This window comes from Polyodon spathula, chromosome 35 (genome assembly GCF_017654505.1).
Source record: "Polyodon spathula isolate WHYD16114869_AA chromosome 35, ASM1765450v1, whole genome shotgun sequence".
NCBI classification, from domain to species: Eukaryota; Metazoa; Chordata; class Actinopteri; order Acipenseriformes; family Polyodontidae; genus Polyodon; species Polyodon spathula.
Window position 1 is genome coordinate 3336825 of NC_054568.1, and position 20577 is coordinate 3357401.

At 37.6% G+C, this 20577-nt stretch overlaps 1 protein-coding gene across 1 annotated transcript in view; it reads right to left on the reverse strand.

The window, feature by feature from the left end:
* Positions 1-3554: 3554 nt before the first annotated feature.
* Positions 3555-20577, reverse strand: part of LOC121303787 (leucine-rich repeat and fibronectin type III domain-containing protein 1-like protein) — a 47330-nt gene continuing 30307 nt past the window's right edge. Inside the window, exons 2-4 of the mRNA XM_041234568.1 lie at positions 11241-12620; positions 7843-8412; positions 3555-4560 (exon numbers count right to left, since the gene is read on the reverse strand). Of these exons, the coding sequence (XP_041090502.1) occupies positions 7911-8412; positions 11241-12610 (1872 nt within the window). The 5' untranslated portion in view covers positions 12611-12620 and the 3' untranslated portion in view covers positions 3555-4560; positions 7843-7910. The remainder of the gene's footprint in view (positions 4561-7842; positions 8413-11240; positions 12621-20577) is intronic.

Consider the following 20577-nt stretch of genomic DNA (forward strand, 5'->3'; position numbering starts at 1 on the left):
TTTTCTGGAAATTAAGGCTAACAAACTGACAACTTTCCTTTGGTGTATTATCTGTAATCTGTTTGCTTTGGACCTGCACACTTGGAGACGTGGGAAGGGAAGGGCAGGACTGGTGAGATTTCTGAAAGTATGTTCGCTTTTAGTCGCTTGGGTTTCTACTGGGTAGAACAGGGTTGACGTTTCTTTTTTTTTTCATTTTATTTTAATTTTTTTAAAGAAGTTTAAGAAATGTAATTTGCTTTTTAATGGCGGGCAATTATAACGGCTGTTGAACCCAAATCCAAACTACCTGGTATGAAATTGTATGATTTTGTATTTTGATTTGATTATACCTTAGTGACCCTGTCCGTCCTTGACATTTTTCAATTTTTATTTACCTCCATTTAAATGTTAATTTGGTAGTTGTTAAGATACCCCTGCATCCTAATGAACAGAAAAATACTGATTTTAAAGACTGGGTTTTTTTGTTTTGTTTTTGTTTTGTTTTTTCGTTATTACAAGTCAATATTTTAAATTATTGCAGCCGTACTGGGTATTTTATGCTGAAAACAAAATCTGTCAGGAGAACTCTGTTATACGACCGACCGTAACAAAAGCTCAGCGATAACCATGGTGACATATGAATGCAATTCGGATCTGCGATGAGCAATTAACATAATTGGTCACGTCTGTTTGAAATAAAAATTATGCGAAACATAAGTCAAGAGATGAGGGTCAAAAAAAAAAAGTGCTATCGTTTCGTAATTGACAGCTTTTTCAGTGTTTAATTGGGGAACAGAACCTGCTCAAAATAAGTTTAAAAGGATGGCATGTGATCAAAAATTAAACACGAAAACTTGAAGCCCTAAACATGATCAAACTGAATATCCTAGGTGATGAGACTCCCTCTAGTGTCTAATCTAAGTTATTGCAGGGCATATAAAGGTTTTATATCCTATGCAGTAACTAGGGACATGTTTGTGTTTAATCTTACAGAAATGGTATAGCACAAGTGTGCCCAGAATATATTGTATTTGTATAGATGTTTATTGTAGTATGATTTTACTCGGGTGACGCAAAGAGCCGTGGGAGGTTGTTAAGTGCTTTAAAAGTAAAGGGCAGATGAAGAGGGAACGCCTTAGTTTTGAGATCTGTTATTATAATCAATGTATAAACATGTTATATTCTGTAATTGTTAACAGTGGCACTGAAATGATTTCTAAAGTGGGGGTGCTGAAAGCCATTGAACAAAACTGTAACCCCTGTATATGATGGAATCCATGTAAAGCCAGGGGGTGCTGCCGCACCCCTAGTTCCAGTGCCCTTGACTGTTAATAGCATAGTTAATGATTAGAAATAATATGGCTGTTATACAGTTGTCATTTGTTTTTTGTTGCTGTGTTTATAATCAGTTATAACGGATATAGTCTGTCTGCCTGTCTTCTGAGGTCTGTTTGTCTCTTTATGCCTCTCTGTCTGTCTTTATGTCTGTCTCCTCAGTTGTGTGGGGCTGCTTTGTTTTTGCAATACAGTTATACGCTTTTGCCATTTTAATTTTTTTTTTCTTCTTTTGGCTAATGTTTATAATCTCTTAAGATACCTAAAAGTGTCACTGATGAATGCTGAAAAAAATCGAACAGCAGTTTAGTGGAACGGCATGCTTATAGGGATATGCATACAGAGTGTGATGGTGAAGCATGATGCATATACAATATTGAGTTGAAATGCAGTGTCGCGGAATCAAAATGACTGCAGGAAGCAATATTTCATGGCCTAGAGATTAGCAGTCAGTAGACAAAGTGCTCACAGTTTAACATAAAGGCCAGCGTTCTCGACAAATTCATGTTCATGATGGTTAAGGGCTTAATGTGAGGAAGGATGGAGATTGTTATGAATGGATATCTTGTTCTGTCCTGCGCTGGGTGGTGTTCAATAAATTACAACTGTATATTAAATGCTGTACAAAGGATTTACTTGTGGAATTGATTTGACTGTGTTTGGCTACAGGGCACTTACTGATCCAGAAAAACCGTTGCATACAAAAAACTGCTCCTTGCTGTCTTAATTAGTGTCTTGACCCTTTGGCTAAAGTTTAAATGCAGGAAGATGTATTCACCACTCTCTCCTCGTCCAGTCTTCATCGCAGATGCCCTGCAACGAGTTGTCTCTGTGTATCCAGTGGTTTTAAAATCCACTTAATAGTGTGAGCAACCTTATCACTCCCCCCACTTTGAATGTACAGTCAAGTCTTCTTTGTGACACTCCTGCTAGTGCTTGCTCACCACATTGTCCTGGCTGGAATGTAACAGGAGCGTCCCTTATCTATCATGCAACCGATTGCCACCTCGCTTTTGGAAATCAAATCACAAGATTAGTGAGTTTACAACTGTTGTAAGATGTTTGAAACTGTTTTTAGTTATTGTAATGTGTTGTCCATGTACAATAGACTGTGTATTGATTTTTGTATTTACTAACTGATAATACTGAAAATATAATTTAATAATGAATACTGTTGTAATCACTGTAATACTGTGTGTAGATAGATATATAGATAGATCTATATATGGATATATAGATGGATATGCGTTTTTTTTTCTCATAAAGGTATACTTGTTCAATCACCACTCAGTTTTAGTACTGTTAATTATTAATTAATGTATTGAAGTGATTAAAAAAAAATGTAATTAAAACATTGCTTGTCGCTCTCTTCAGAGCCATTTGAATATATGTTTTAATTTGTGGTAGTTATTACCAGCACTGGGGACTCTACTACCATATTTGTGGACCAGTATGGAAGACGGGTGTTTTATAGTGTTGTTGCTTGAGGCAAGATGCACGTTTCAATGATACAAGCAGGCACTAAAAGGCAGCTGATTATACTTAAGTGCTTCTGTGTAAGTGGAGTCACCAGGTGGTATGTTTTGGGAATTACAGTCTTTCACACAGAAACTGAAGACTGCAAGGTTTCAGGCAGGAAACTCTAAATGCAAAAAAAAAAAAAAAAAAAAAAATAATAATAATAATAATAATAATAATAATAATTTGATTGATAAGAGAATCCAGTCAAGTCAAGATGACTTTGGACTAAGGAGGTAACTTTATGACAACTTTCAATCAGTGACGGGAATTTTTATAAACCTTTTAAAAAATAATTTCTTGAACAGTCCTTACAGGGTTTCTTTTTTTTTTTTTGCAGAAAAGTAAGAATATGGCAGCTGTACCCTATGGCAGTTTCGTTAAAGGTGAAACAACTTCTATAGTTAAGTATGTTATTTGTAACCATCACTTGTCACCAAATTCCCAATCTTATAGTCTATTGTTCAGTGATCGAGTCACACCATAGTACAGGGAACAGAACAGGTTATAAATGGAACTATACATTTTTGAATCCACCCCAAAATACAATTACTGTACAGCCATTTTGTACTCCTACAACAAATGGCAAAATAGGTTTACTGCAAAACTTATACAAAAATACTTTATTTATCATATAAACCTGTATTGTATACAGTACTTTTTCAAAGCATACAATGCCATTAGACTTGGGTTTATTTATTTATTTTCGTAATGAATGGATTTCAAATCAGAAATGATGAAATGACTAAATCAAATAGAAATACTTGGATGGTAAATATAATTTTTTCAAAATGTTGCACCTTTTTTTTTTGTAGGTTGGTTATCTGTAGCTTTTAGAAAAGAAATTTAGATCCCTTTTTGTAAAACCGATTTAAAAACAAAAACAAAAAAAGTCTGGCAAACGAACTGGGAAACAATCTGTACAGTATTAATACATTGTTTGAGTTCGCAAAGAGTGTCCGCTTTTATAAAACAAACATTTTTCTTGTGATTGTTGGGTATTCCTTGTGTGTATCGTCCTGTGAATTCACACATTTCCATTTTGTAGCCAGTGTAGCAATCTGACGTTTTATATTGTCAAAATATTCCATGTTTCCAGTTGAACCATGAAACTGCTTTGTTTTAAAACCTCCAATTTCAATCTTGGGCTTCAACTTCAATTCAATCTTCTATATATATATTGGATATCTGTACTCTGATTTTAGAGGCACTGATTCCAGTTCAATTGTTTGTCTACTGCCAATGGAAACAAACAGGACTGAATTTAAACCGCTTTCAGCTTAGCCCCGATGGAAACACATAGCACAGTACTGTACTGTTTATAGGTCCTGGATGTGCCCAGACAGTAGAACCCACAGTCAAGATAGTCCAAGTGCCAGCAGAGTGTTCCAGTATGTGCTAACTTGGTGCAGTTTTAAACTTTTATCCGTTTTGCAAAAAAAGGTATTCCTGACATGTCAAGATGAACACAGAAACACACTGTGTGCGGCATGTTTCATAAACTTTTTCCAATATCATTTCTGTATAAAAAGTTTAGTCTCAAATGTAGTCCTTGTGTTGTTGTTATCATTGTTCAGCACCACCCAGAGGATGGTTTATTTTGTATTCCAGGGTTGTTTTTTGTTAGAAATGAAAGGCGGCATCCGCTGTCCTTTATCCACAAAGTCATTTTTTTGATTGCATCAATTTCATTATACACCAAGGGTGTACAATCCTTTTCATTACCTGTTTTGAGTAGGGAAGAAAGAGTATTAGCTGCATTGTCAGACAAGCATATTCAATCTTAAACCCCAGAAAGCAAGCCTTGCTGGCAAACCAGTTTGTTTGTATTCCCTCAAATATAGCTACAACTGGAGAGGGAGAGGAGAGAGAGAGTTACCACGTGTTACCACAAGATGGCAGTGTGTTCCAAAAAAATTCAGTAGCAACTGCATTTATTGTTTTTATTTGTTGCGCTGCACATAAATGCACTTGTGTGTAAAATATCATATTAGGTATCCATTGCGGTCAAAAGATACATTATTAATTAATGCATCCTTTAACAGCGATGTTTTGTACTGGTGTTTTGTTAATGTTCAAGTATTCCACATGTCTTTAATGATCTATTGAGAGTATTTTAAAGTTAATGCTGACAAAGCATTGATATTGGGGGCACTTTCCCATAAAATGCTAAAGGCTGTTTTTTAAGGAATGCTTGTAATAATAATAATCTATTTTATATAGAGCAATTCGTGCAGCACATCTCAAACACACTAACACATAATCATAAATAATCACACAGACTGTACATATTAAAACATAGTGTACAGAACATAAGTAGTATACAAATTCATAAAAGCAGTTCTCCTACATAGGCTGATGTGCCAATTTAAAAAGATGATGTGTTTTTTAAATGAAAAACAAAAAGTTGTAGAGAGTTCTTCCTTGTATGCTTCAAGTTCTCCTCTGCTTGCTAGTAGCTGCTTGCCAACCTTTGCCTAGCAATGTTCTATTATTTTTCAGGTTTGAACAACACCAGTGACTAATCTAACGAACAGGAGCAACAAGTGCTAGTTTTTTTTTTTTTAGCGTTTCACTGTTTGGGTTGTGAAAAAAAATCTTACTCATTAAATTAGTGGAGATTGCTCCAACTAGTTTTGTGCATTTGCCTGAGAATCCTTAAAAAAAAAAAAAAAAAAAAAAAAAAAAAAAAAAGCAGACATGAAAGGGTTACAGTTAGTGAAAGCCACACAACACAAGGAATAGAAGCGGAGAAGAACGTGTCAGTTCCGTGAAAAATGTAGAGCAGCCTCGACTGTATCCATTCCTCACTGCAAATACTTGTTTTTCACACCCTTGCATTACATTTTAATGATGACACTTTTATAGGGTGGCTTTTAAAAAGTTCCAAAGTAGCAACTGTATAATTGTTATCAGAAACGCCAGTGACAAAGGAACAGATGTTCTAAAGCAAGGGTTCTATTTTTGATATCAGTAATATAAATTCTGTATTTGGTGTCAGCAGCTGTATATGCGATTTCCAGAATAGAACTGTTTACTGTGTATCACAATTCTATTTTTGGTATTGGTAATTCTGTTGTTGATATCATTACCTGTATTTTTGATAAGACTATTTCATTTTTTATATTTGATAACCCCGAAGTAGCAGTCCTGATGCTTGCTGTACAAATTTGTCCTGCCTTATTTGTGAGTTCATAAACTGCTTCCTGTATGTAAAGTAGCCGTCTAATTGAAAATATTTTGTTAATATTTTAGTAAGCTAGTTGTTCAAAGTTAATAAACGAAGAAGTGCCTCATTAAATTAAGCATGCCCTAATTTTGCTGTACAACATATTATAAAAAAATCAAAGTGGTTGCTACCAGCAGAAAATCTCCTGGCTGCAGTTTTTTGGGGGTTTCCTATTACCAGTACACATTCTGCTGCCAGTAAGAAGCCTCAAAAAGACTGCTGCCAGTAGTTTATCATCAGGGGTGAAGAAAGAAATAATGATATTTTACTGACTAAGTTTAGAGAAAGCAAAATGGGGGGTTATATTAAGAATTTGTTTTGTGCAGCTACTGACAGGAGCGGAATCAGCTGCCTGAGTGCCAGTCAAAATCCTACCCGCGGTAACATCAGCCTTTTAAAAAATATTCAAAGCCTTGACAGGGTTTCATACTAGAATCCTATCAAGATTTCTTGTGTTGGATTTCTTTTTGGAAAATGTAGCACAATGTAATTCAAATTGAATTTACAGGGCACATTAATCCCAAGTGGAATTTGGAACACTACTGATTTGTAATAATCCCTGAATTGTATGACGTACTCCTTGAAGAGCCTTTTAAGAAAGATTTAATTCCAACCTTCGGATCTCAGATCTGGTACCTTTTTGTCTCGCAGGTGTGAATGAAACAGTTTGCAAATGAACCACATGAAGAAAAAAGTTACAAAAACTAACACCTATGATCATAACACGTACAATAAAAACAGGTACAAAAAAAAAAAAAACACTTACCTGTTTCACAGATTGAAGGGCAAAAGGGTATATTTTAGGATGCAACGTCTGAGCGAGAAAATTGCTAGTTATTTTTTTACACCCGCAAAAATGTCAAAACGCCCAAAAATGAGCACTCTGAAGAACAACAGTGTCGTTGTTCCTATTAGTTGAGCTGCCACTGGTATTGTTCAAACCTGCATATTTTTTAAACTTTGGCAGCGGTACTGCTACCGACACTAGTAATAAGGCACAAAACCCACAAGCAGATGAGAATTTGAAGCATAGATGGAAGCTACTGTACATTAAGTCTAGAAATTAAAAAAAATGCTGTTGTATAGGTGTGTGTGGTCATTAAGGATGTCACCAGCACATCATTGTCACAATGATAAAAATATAATCCACCTGCCAGCAGTCACCATGGTGACACGAGTATAGAGAAGAGGCATTCCATTATGGAAACGGTCAGTCGGGACAACTCTTATCCTGGTCTTTCGTGGTGCAGAGTGGAAATGTATTGGTAATCTTATGAAGGAAAGTGTGTTGGTAATGTTAAACCTGTTTGCTTTGGGAGACTTTGGCAAGTAGAGTTGCTGAGGTAACTTAGGGTTAAAATGGTTGGAGAGATAAGGCAGAAATGTATTTGAAAAGTGGTAAACAATTAACCACAGTAACCTTGTGAAAGAGCTTAGTTAGTGGTTGATTGCATTTGAATTCTCTACTACGAAGAAATAAATATATTACCTATGTTAATTTGATAGGGGCAAGGAAATGAGATGTCAGTGACAAGGTATGACGCAATTTGTTGGAGCAAGGCATGGCCAATCTTAGAAAAATATATAAACCATGTATTTTCGAACATAACCTGCTATTGACCATATAATTCTCCTAAAAATTGTGTCATATCTTGAGACTTGCATTGATATTCTGCTGTATTTTGAACAGATTTTGAGCTCCTCCAGAGTGGAAAGGCCAGGGCATTATCTGAATACTGAATATGCAACTTTATACTAATATAAAGCCAAAGCCTCACCTTGGACACCTGATCATCCTTCCTAAGGCAGTCGGAGAGGTGTGTGGGGGGAAAAAAGTCACCCTGTGTTATTGTGATATCGCGTCATCCTCTGTGGCCATTTTCCCACAATCGAGGTTCAAATCCACTATGGTTGTCCCTTTGACGATAGCCCCGTATCCCTCCTGATAGTGGACCTCGTATTTCTCTGTCGACTTCATAGTGGATCCAGAGGAGGTCCCGGCTTGGCTCCCGTTGGTCTGGGAGCAGACGTTGCTGACTTTGGCCTGCTTCTGCTTGTATTGGTTGTTGTAGACCTTGTATTTCATGAGCAGGATAAAGATGAAAACCAGCACTGAGGCCACAATGATCCCCCCAATGATGATGATCATGGTCCCTCCCAGGAACTGGTCGTGGATGGAGCGGCACTGCTTGTACTCCTTGTCCGTGACGAAGTGGACACAGTCGAGGAGCTTGGTGGCCGTCAGCGAGGTGATTCCGTCGTCGTACACCGCCAGGACGCACAGGTCGTACTCCCTCGAGGAGGCCAGGTCACTCAAGAGGAAGGACTTGCTGGAGAAGGGAATCATCCTGGTGGAAAATGAGACACTTGGTATAAACACCACCTTAACCTGAAAACTCACTTTTACCTCACCTAGTTCTCATAAGAGGAAAGGTGACCTAGGGGAGGGACAAGGGTGTGGATTTGACCAATCACAGCAGTCCCTTAATTGATACCACACCCTCTTCCCTCCCCTAGATCCTTTCCTCCTATGGGAACTAGCCTCAACCGTATAGACACACGTTCAGGTAAAGGTAAATTTGTGCATAGTTTGGATGTCAGGCTGTAGCTCTCAAACCTGTTGTTTGTTTGTGTTGAGGATTTGGTCAAGGGGAGTAAAAACACTGATCTACCGATAGAGAAATAAATATATATATATATATATATATATATATATATATATATATATATATATATATATATATATATATATATATATATATGCATATGCACATTATTATCTATGTAGTAAATTACATCATAAACACATTAATGGATTTAAATTGAAATAAGTGAGTATAGTTACCAGGGCATCAAAAGCCTAAAAGTACCTCCAGTATTTGTTTTCAAACACATTTCTCCTTAGCAAAGGTATATATGGAAACGTTGGGAAGTTAATAGGAGGTATAACTGCAGTGTTCACATTTTTTGTGTGTGTGTGTGTTTTGATGTGCACAAAAGGTTTAAATGATTGCAAAAGTGTGTATTTTAGGATGTTTTCTGACAAAAGCCTTTCTTCAGCTGTGTAAAAAGAATACTTTATGCATGGTTGGGAGGGTTAAAGATGGTTAAAAGATCACTTTGTCTTGTGATTTGAATGGAAGGAGGAAGGCTGTTCAACCCTGGCACTTAGGATTTTCCAGACAAAGAAGAATAATAAAAAAAATAAAAAGAAATTTAATTAAAACAACATTAAACGGTGGTGCCATTTAGATATGCCAGCATTAAAACAATTTATTGTACCCCCGGCTGTTGCTTCCATGACAGTCGGTAATCCCAAAATAGATGGTGAAATAGATCGTAAAAGTATTTCTTGAGAAACAGACGCTGGTGCCTGGAATCTGGGGCATCTTGGAGAAAAGAGCTGTCACAAGTTGCAGCATTTTATGGACTTAGTCAGTATGCTGCCTCACATCCTTTACAGAAGGGACATAATTACAGCAGCTTGCCAGCTTGTTACGACTGAGGAGATGGAAACCGAGAGAAAAACAGCGAATTAATTTGATGCACACTGTGACAAACGGACGGAAAACACAACCTGATGTGTGACGTACAGTATATCTCCCGGTATTTTTCAGAGACCTGTTTTCTTATTTAAGTTGTATTTATTTATTTATTTATTTGTTTGTTTGTTTATTTATTTATTGAACATCTTATTCAGCTGCCATTATAATCCCAGTGCCTGAACGAAACCCTAGCAGGATCATTAGCAAACCACAGCATGATCAACAACGACAACAGAATGGGTTTTAAAACCTATTGTCTTTTATTAGCATCAGAGTCTATTAACTATTAACAATCAACTAATAAACATGTTAATATACAGGATTTATTTTTCTGTTGATTGTTAGTTAATATGTAATAGCTAAAACTGCAAACATCAGAGCCCTATGGATTATCAATTCCCAGTCGATCATATATTTGAAATTGGTTATCATTTTTACTGTAGTAATGGTGATCAAATTAAGTCAGGTTTTTATTAGCGGGTGTCTTAACCACAATGCAGATGAGCCAGGCTCTTATAGATCTTTTCATCTCAACGACAGGGAACAGAATCCGTAATGGCAGTGCATCAGACAACACTGCCTGTTACATCAATTTAGAAAGAGATTAATGTATAACCCTCAAGAATCAAATGAGTGGAGCATGACCTTAAAATGATGACATGATCAAAATTTGATCAGTACATACAGACACAAAAAGCAATATGCTCTGTTTGCTTCTATCATAATTGAAGTAAATTACCCTTCCTCAGTCACTGCTGTGTTTTATCCTTAGGGATGCTTAATTTGGTTGATAAGAAGTGGCAACAATGTCTCATCGTAATGGATTGCAGCCAAAAGCTTAATGTAGCATAATAAATCCCAAACAGAGCTGTCTTTAGGTCAATTAAAAGCAATGTGTATTTATTTGTTTTGCATATAACCCAAAAGATGACAGAATACTAATCTGTGTCAGGAAACCAAGCTTAAAGACATTTTTTTTTTTTTTGGTGTTTAGTTAATTTTCCATCTGTAATGTACTTTGAAATGGGGTGGGGGGGGAGATAGTTATTTGTTAAAGAAGCAACTTTAAGTTATTCAAATTAGGATACAGCAGCTGATCAAAATACTATTCGAGTGATTAAAAAACAAAACTACTGTGTGTGTGTAAAGAAATAAACTAATTCGTTTAACAAGCACAGTTGGAAGTTTGCTTTTTTAGAATAAATAGAAAACACCAAGGGAAATAAACAGGATCTTTAGCCAGAAATGATTAAAAAATGCTTTTAACTGACTCCCCTTCTGTGTTCCTCGTTGGCAGTTTAATTAGAATACAAAATTATGGTTCTATTTTATGGTGCGAAGTATGGTTGTCAACCTATGCAGTATGCAGTGTATACATGCACTGTCCATTGATCCCAGATTGCAGGGGCTCTGAAATGTTTACCAAGTTTGTATATTTCCTCTCATTAATATGTAAATCTTTTTGCACGACATATATACACAATTGTATCAAAAAAGGGTTAGGGTTATATTGTGTAAATAATTTACACTAAGCACATTGTACTGGGATCGACCCCAACACTGTATGCGTGTGTACATTTTAAGTATCTAAACTAACAACCATTAGTAATAATTCTAATAGTCTTGCTTACCTATAAATCAAGATACCATCGGATGAGCTGTTGTACTGGATCTGGTACATCCGAATCCCAGGTATGTGGTTCTGGGGCGTCCATTTAATCATGACAGATGAGGATGTCAGTTCAGTAGCTAACACTCTCTTGTTCTTTTTGCCACTGGTTTCATTGGCAGACTTGACTGAGGTCAAGATATCCGAGGGCCCTGGCTCTGATTCCTTCATATGGCTTGTTCGGTTCGTGAGGAGAGGGAAAGGGTTGACAATGAGTTCTACTGGGGCAGTGGACTCCCCAGCAGCGTTGGAGGAGATACAGGTGAAGATGCCAGAGTCTTTGATGGTGGTAGTGAGAATGTCTAAGCTCCCGTTCTCGTAGGATATGGTCCGAGATGTGTTGGCGATGACTTTCCCTTCTGGGGAGATCCAGTGAATAGATGGTTCGGGGTCCCCGATGGCTTTGCACCTGAGACTTACCTCTTGCCCTTCCATGACAAACATTTTGGAGGTATGCCTGGTGATCATGGGCGGTTCGCAGATGAACTCTTCTTCCTTGATGGTCCAGAAGTATTTGCCCATGAGCTCCCGTGGAGAGGCACATGTCTCGAGATCGTCCTCCCTTGTTAGTCTCCTGAGCCAAACCAGCTCACAGTTACAATGTAAAGGGTTGCCACCAAAGCTGAGGACCATGGAGGTCAAGGGAGAGCCTTTCATTTTTGCATACACAGGGATCCTCAGGAACAAAGGGTCAGGTGGGATCTTCTTGAGCTTGTTGGAGGTCATATCCAGTCGGGCGAGCTTGTGAAGGTTGGAGAAGATCCCTTCAGGGACGAATTCAATGAGGTTGTGGTCCAAGCTGAGGGTGTTAACACTGATGAGTCTACTGATAGTTTCCCAAGGGATTTCCCTCAGATTGTTGTAGGATAGGTCCAGATCCTCTAAGGTTTCTAAGAAGTCCTCAAAGGACCCTTCGGAAATAGACTGCAGTTGGTTATTGCTGAGGATCAAATGGCGAAGGTTAATCAAGCCCTGAAAGTGCTCGTCGCTGACCAGGGTCAACCGGTTGCTGTCCAGGTGTAGAGCATGCAAGTCGTGGAGATCCACAAACGCAAAGGGTGTGATTTGGCTGATGGTGTTCCGAGACAGAGTCAAGTGAATGAGGCTGGTCATGTTGGCAAAGTCCTTCTTTCTCAGTGTGGTGATGAAGTTGTCCATGAGTCTAAGCTCTGCTGTTCTCCTGTCGATGTTGGGTGGCACAAACAGGAGTCCCGTCTTTGCACAGAGGACAGTGTAGGAAGGCAGCAGGTTCTGGCACGTGCATCTCTTGGGACACAGCATGGCAGACACAGGCACGTTGAGCAAGAGGAAACAGACAAACAGCTTCTCCATGGTGATGGCCCTGGGCGTAAAAATAAAACGGAGTTAGTGTAAACACTTTAGTTTACTCAGCTAGGAAGTTATTTTAACACAGGGCACAGTAGGCGTTGACTGAAGATCGAACATTAGACTGTACTCAAATGCTCTGACAGTAGAGAGGACAAATGTGTCCATTTACAGTGGCGATTTAAGTATTGACATCCTCTTGTTCTTGTTATCAATCAACCATTTAGCTGTCTGGATGCACAGTTACTAGTTGGTTAATAATTCACTTTCACTGACTGTACATACAGAATACTAACCAACATGCATACACTGCCTGGTCACTAAGCAGTACCTGTCTACCTGCTTGGATTGGGCAGGGCTCGGAATTAAAGATGCAAATTAGCTTGTGATGTCACACGTGAACCTTGCAGCTCTGTAAAGCTGTGGGAGCAGCCCAGTTGCAAACAGTACCAGAAATGAGAAAAGGCTTCTGCCAGGATTCGGTGTAGGAATGCAAGTCAGTTAAGTTGCTCAGTATAAAGGACGCTCTGCTAGGCTGCTCCAGGGCACTGGTTAGGAGTAATTACAAAACAGAGGTTAGAGAGGCAGTGATGGCTGCAATCAGAGGGCCTTGTCAGGTTTGAAATATTAATGACTAAATGGATTAGCATTCTTCCAGGCACTATGGACCCTGTGGAGTAGTCACATTGTATCCTGGCTGAGATCGGGGGGAAAGTGTCCCAAGCCCATACTGGGGACAGGTTCTAATAAACTGGTAATGTTCACCAATGTAGTTTTTGGGCAATTTATCATTATGCCTTAAGGCATTACCTTTTTATATTTTACATTTTTTGGAGGTTACTGTGCCTGTTTCTTCCCCCCACTATTGCGAGCCCGTTGTCATAATTTCAGATCCATCTTCTCACTTCTGAATACTAGAAAAGACTGTCTTCTTTTCATTATCCTGTTTGACTCAAGCCAGCAATGCTTGACTGGAGATGGATTGAACTTTGGACTGAGATCCTTGCTTTTTCCACCCCAGTGTTAAAACATTTGATCAAAGTCAACACTGGTATTGCACGACTCAACCTCAGTAATCCACTGGAGCAAGTTCATTACACAGATCAGCTGCTATCTTGCATAGGGCTGTGATTCAGCTAAGCTGGTAGGCGTGCCATAGTGTAGACTAGCAGTTACATCTCATTGCCCTTAATAAAACACACCATAACTTCCCCTGCTCTAGAAAAAAATTATTCGAATTGTTTCTCCCAGCTGAAATCAGTTTACTTTGTATAAGCGTTATAAATCGCCTTGTATAATAAATTATTCATAGCTCTGCAGAACTTGATTTAAAAAAAAAAACACGTATCACCTCTGTATGTGTAGAAAAAAAATACACTTCAAGGCCAGCAGATGGCAGTGTTCTGTAGGAAATCAATACAAGATCTGTCACATTATTTATCATACACACTGGGATCACACTGCAAAATTCAATCTACAGTCTACAATGCCCTCCAACAGCATTGATGGAGATGGATTACTGCAGTGCAAAAGTACATTTGAAAATGATTCAGCCCCTGTCCAGTTTCTTGTAGTTTGGCTAAACTAAATGATTAGTATCTACAAGCATATTTTGTCATTTCAGCAAGAACAACATGACTAGGCAGCCCAAAACATACCTTATGTCTGTTTCCACTTCATGTCCAACTGGGCCCTGGTTTCTGTTTGGCTCCGTAAATAACTTTTACTTAGGATTGGTAAAGAACGGAAGTATATTTGTTTCTCATTTATGAGATTTCATAACATGTAGTAACACAAGTATTAATTTTCTCTACTGTGTGTGTTCATGTTCATTCATGGTGTGTGACTGGAGATTATGCAAGCACTAAGGATTCAGGAGGACATACTGTAGTGTGCACATTTATTAGAATACCTCGTAGCTTCTGTAGTTTTGATTTGTTGCGCACATGAATAGCCATATTAGGAAATTCGAATTTCTGCAATGTTTACATATATCTATCTATCTATCTATCTATCTATCTATCTATATCTATATATATATATATATATATATATATATATATATATATATATCTATATAATATATATATTATATATATATTATATTTACCGCTCTTGAGGTGAACTGACCCAGGGGTCCTTCACGAGCTTTCTGTAATCTGACGTCGTACAAGAAACAATCTTTGTTAAAAATTTACAAGTTTTAAATGTGTTTTCACTTTCAAAAGTTTTGACACATTTGAGACCTAATATTTATTATAAATTTGGATTATAAATAACTTGCAGGCATGGACAACTTGCCCATGGTGGGGGTGGGGGGGTGGGGGGAGCGTAAAACAGGTAACATTATTTTGTTAGCTACAATTAGCCTTAAATATAGGATACATATTAAGAGAGTCCTAGTGGAGAGCTCAGAGAGGCATATATGGTAAAGACATTTTTTGGACAACCTTGTTGAATAAAACAGATGTGCTTTTATAGAAATTCACATTCACAAGACGACGAGAACAGAGAGTGCCTTAGGTAAATATGCTGTGTTTACTATAAGGTTTAAAACTCTCATAATCTGTCCATTATGAGCTGACTGCAATTTAGCACCTATAGTCCTGGCAGGACCTCATGATCCCTCCTTGTCTTAGCTCCATATATTAACGTTAATCACATTGGAACCTCACGGGACTCCTAGGTCCCAGTCTGAGGTTGTGTGCAAATATATGTAAATAAATAATAATGATAATAATAATCATTTGGTCCTCCTCTCATGTATACTCAACAAAGGAGTGTATTTTTCAGTTGAAGCACAACCAGATTCCATTTTACACCAAACTAGGCATCAGAAAGTGAACACTGCCCTCCCTATAGTGATCTGATCCCTTGTACCTTAAAGGGTTAAATAGCTGATCACTTCATTCCAATTAGGTTGCTTTTGGTACATGTGAAATCTTATTGTGATTTTCAAATTAAAAAAACTAATAAAAACACACATGGAGGGGAAGATCTAGCACTGTGAGGGTTAATTTAAGTTTGAACCTTCATTTAAAGAGTCGTCCAGAATTGACAATGCCTGACAGTAGCAACCCTAATAGGCACAGGCAATGTGTCCAAGGCAATACTGTCTGTTTTTCTTCCTTCTCTGTGTCCCAAGTGAACGCCTTACCCTCTATCCACACACCACAAACAATTAATATCCTACATGTACAGTACTGCAACCTACCATTACCATAAACGTGTTTCTGCCCTCTGTATTCCAGGACACATTGTGCTAACGTGACCATTTAGCACTGCATGAAATGTTAAAAACCAAAATCAGCCATCTTTCGCTCAGTTGCTGTTTGTTGTGTGTCAGTTATTTTCTGTAGTGTTAGCATTGACTAAGTACACACATGGTAACATGATGTGGTTTTTTAATTTTTTTATTTACAGAGTGGCCAATCTAAGTACCGCATAACTACTACTCCCTACTTACTGCACTTGCAGATGGAAACAAATACACAAATAAGTTTCTGTATTTGTGCCTGTGATTATTGCTCGACTGTTTCGAGTAAATAGAGGGAACATGTTAGCGTGCGTAATTGTTTTTGTTAATTTCTAATATAATTGTAATTGCTGTGGCATAATTGTAATTGAACAAAAATAGCATTGTAATTTCAGCAAACAGCTCTACTGTAATTGTAGTTAGAATTAGAATTGTAATTGGCCTCAGGTCCTGTATGCAGTGTTCGGTAACTTTGTAAATATGAAATCAAATGGTCTTTAGAATGAGACTTTGGCAAAGAGACATTTTTCATGTACAAATCCCATGATTTAAACTGATCTTAAAGAATCATAGAATACAGTTGTGTACCAAGTATAAGCCATTATCTCAAAGTGTTAGGTCTGTCGCCCAGACACCAAAGCATAGGTCCCAAGTTTCATCAACTGGAACGCTGATCCAGACTATTCTCGGGAGAGGGAGGGGGGTGCTGTTCGAGGAAACTTTGAACAATCTGATATAAATTATTAATTACATTTTGAATCAGTAAAAGAGAAAATAAAACAACAATATTGGTTCATTTAGCTGAATTGAGAACCCATCAGTGAATGGTGTGCATGCAAGGAAATATTGATAATGACAACTTTCCATTTTTTTACATCCTCAAATGGTGCATGTGTGTTTTATTTTGCTGGTTGTACAGTGACTGTCATGAGCGTGCAGGTTTTATTGTCAGTTTATGGTTTTGACCTGCGACATGTTGGTCGCTGGGGTGGTCTTTAAAAGCCACATTAAGTCAAAGTGAAGGGTATTGTTTAATTTTGCCTGAGGAGTTTTGAGATATGAGCAGTTTATATATATATATATATATATATATATATATATATATATATATATATATATATATATATATATATATATATATAAGCGTAGTAATCCACAGAGGAATTGCCAACTGGAATGGAACAGAATGTTAATCTTGGAGATTGTAGCCAGAACTCTTGAAAATGCGTTTTAACTAGCGAACCTCTGTATGTTTAGAGAAAACAGAATTCACTGAGGTTTAGAATGGAGTAGATTAGCATTTCACGCAATAGCCAAAGCCCCCAGGCTTTCCTTTCTTGAAATGTGTTTGCATATTTAACTCAGAACCACTGAAGAATAAGTATCTCCAAATAGTACAGTCAAAACCTTTTAATATCACGTCAAATGACTGAGCACAAATGGTGATAATAAGCAGCATTTATCAGGGGTTTTCCCATACGAAATAAGCGTCCATTAATAAAATGTATTTTCACTACAGAGTCTGCAATAATTACTTAGACCTATATATTGCAGGGTTCTGTATGCTGTATTGAGCTTCCATACTTTATATGCTGGACTAACTTGCATGAAGAACTTGTTCTTTTGATTTCCCAGTGATATTAAAAATCTGGTGTATGACTAATGACTGCGAACGTGACAATAACCAAAGTGATATTATTTGTGGTGACTCATCCGCTGCCTCGATAACACAAGGCAATGCGAGAGTCCCCAGTGACAGTTGTCAACTCTGCACATGCTAACCTGCGCTCCCCTGCTTGTATCAGATGAGTCACTCAGGGACCCAAATGCACTTCTTTTTATAAGAAAAATCCCCACACATGTAGCAAAAATGTATTAAGTAGCTTTTGTGGCATTTGATTCAAGTACTTCAGCCTCATCTAATACTCTCTTAAGGAACAGACTTGGCTGCTTTGATGGTTAATATGGCCAGTAGGTATTTCTATCCATGTAGATTCCAATAGTCGTTTTTTGGTTTTGATTGACAAACTAATGACCTATCGCTGCCCTGGCTTGGAGCTTGCCCAGGGAACAACACATTTTTGTTGAGAGAACTGTCATGTGACTGGCTTTTCTTTTAGAAACAGAGTGATGAGTATTCTGAAGCATCAACATTGGCAATTTATTACTGGTGGGTAGCATTGCATTCAGGAGTTATGAGCGAAAGTAGATACATCAATGGGAAATCCCTTTTTTATTTCAGCTCAGTTTATTTCTTATGTGGAAGTCCTTTTCCAAGCAAAGTAACAGTAGAAGTCCTCCAAAATTGTGGGTGGGAGGATGGAGGATAGAGGGGCTTATGCCTTCTGCCCTCTGCCCAGCTCTCTCACATGTCTAATACTGGCTCTGTGTAAGTGTGGCATACAGGTAGACAGACAGGGTCCCTCTGTGTATCTACAGATTTGGAATGTCCTTACCAAGTTTCAAGCTAGCTTCCTATCAGTCCTGTCTACTAAAAATGAGTATGCAAAGTATGCAACGATTGTGTTGCCATTTCAGTGCCACAAATACTTAACCAGATCATTTAGTAAGAGTTAGACACTGACATTTGAAATGATGGGTTGTAGTTTTAATTATCTTAATTTACCTCCGGGATCGTTGTGGTCTGGACTAAACCCATATTCACTTTGTTTTGACAACATCGTTATTTAATAACATTCAATATAATCTTCCTTGAGGATTGCGTTTGTGTTTTGAATATTTATTGTGTGCTGCAAATTGTTCCAGGAAGGATCCTGAGGGCTAGTACACTTTCTGAATACTGAGACAAGTAGGAAGTTGTAGCTTGTAAATAGGATAATAATCCACCAATTGAGAAATGTTCTCTGGTTACTGCATTTACACTGACTGGCAAAAACTTTGGAGTTGATCTGTTACCAAAGACCACAATGTTTAGCTCATGGGACGAGTGGAAAGAGGTGTCTCCAGTGCAGAAAGTTTCTGCAATTTGGGCCACAGTAACCATCCCAGGAACACCTGCCCAATTATTTTACTCACTTATCTATCCCCAAAATTACTGTCCCTGTCGCCGCAACATCTCGGGAGAACTTCAGTGGTCATCCACTGATCCCATGACCAAGCCAACTGCCTCTTCACACTCAGGAGCTCTGCAGTAACTGTCAGTAGAGGTCAAATGCCAGACCTGGAGGCGTCTGCTTTGAGCTCACCGGGCACCCTGTAGTCCACTATAGTGGTGAGGAAAAACTAACAATTTTATTGGCTTAAACCTTGTACAACCAAGCAAGCTATATGGGGATCTTTTTCCTTGATTGACATGTTGGTCAATGTATCCTCCATCATGCTCCCTGTGAAGTAAGATCTTTCTGCTTTCCCGTTCTTGTTGCTGAATAGTTGCACACAAGTCTCTTCCAGTCAAAAGGTCAAGGGGATCAGTTGGAACGTCAGCTGATCAAATAATCTGCCTATATTTCAGATTAGGTGTTTTTTTCATTTTTACCCTCTAATTCCACTGCATTAAAAAAAAAAAAAAAAAAAAAAAAAAAAAAAAAAAAGATTTATGATATGACTTTCTTTTGCGGAGGTGGCAGAAACAAACAAAAGAGAAGTGCAGAAAATAGGTCATTTCCCTCGATTCTCCAAAGCCAGTAATTGCGTATAGCTAGAGCATCGCTGTGTAGGAAACACTAGTGTCTCAGTGGATTTATCCTGCAAAACTATCTTCAAAACAAATCTGTTGCATTCTTTTCTCTTAACAGCTTGTCCAGCCTCAGTATCTCTGTTAAATTCAATATCCAAATCAGCCTTGCCAATCGATGCAGTTTCTCCAAAGGATTCCGTTTGTTAAATTACGAATAGCATGAAAGAAATGAACTACCACCCAATTAAAGTTTTGTCAAAAAACCTTGTATCTTATTCTACAGCACACACTGTACGTACAACACTGCAGCAGAATATGTACGTTTTAAAATACACCCAGTGGTTATGGATCCACCCACAGCACTGTCTGCAAATCCAGGAATGTCTACGCTTAAATACATCAACAATGGGGTTGGTGCCCTGGGATTCTGATCAGTATTGGATTTGAGGAATTCTTTCTTTTTTTTTATTTATTTTTTTTTTGGAAGCGATAAGAAGTTGAGTTTGCTTTTTAATTAAAATTCCTCAAGCATGAATACGGTTACAATGTGTCTCTCTAGGTTTGGCTAGAGGCTTTACTGATAAACATCAGGGCTGAAGAAATTGAAATATTTATGTATTTACTGGCCTTAACCCATTAAGTATCAAATAAAATTATTAAAAAAAAAAAAAAACAGAACTGTGTTTATGTAACTGAATACAGTACATTTAGTCTTGCATTTAGAAATTCAAATAAGTTATCATGACAGTATAGTTGAAGAGAAAGTTAGAAAATATTTAAACAGAAGTTCCAGGATCCTCCAGTACATTCCGTTGCAATTATTTTGCTTAAAGGAGAATAATTCAGTTTGTGTGTAGATACTGGTGTAGTGGATGTACCCTATATTATTTATTTATTTATTAGCAGATGCCCTTATGCAATTTACAATTGTTACAAAATAGCACAGCATGAAACATCACATTGCAGAATATCACATTATAGATAAGAGCAGTTATAAGGTCCAGTAAAATCAGTAGAAAATGACCAATTTCAAATAAGAGTAAACTAGAGTACAGTAAATAATTGCATTTTTAAGAGCGA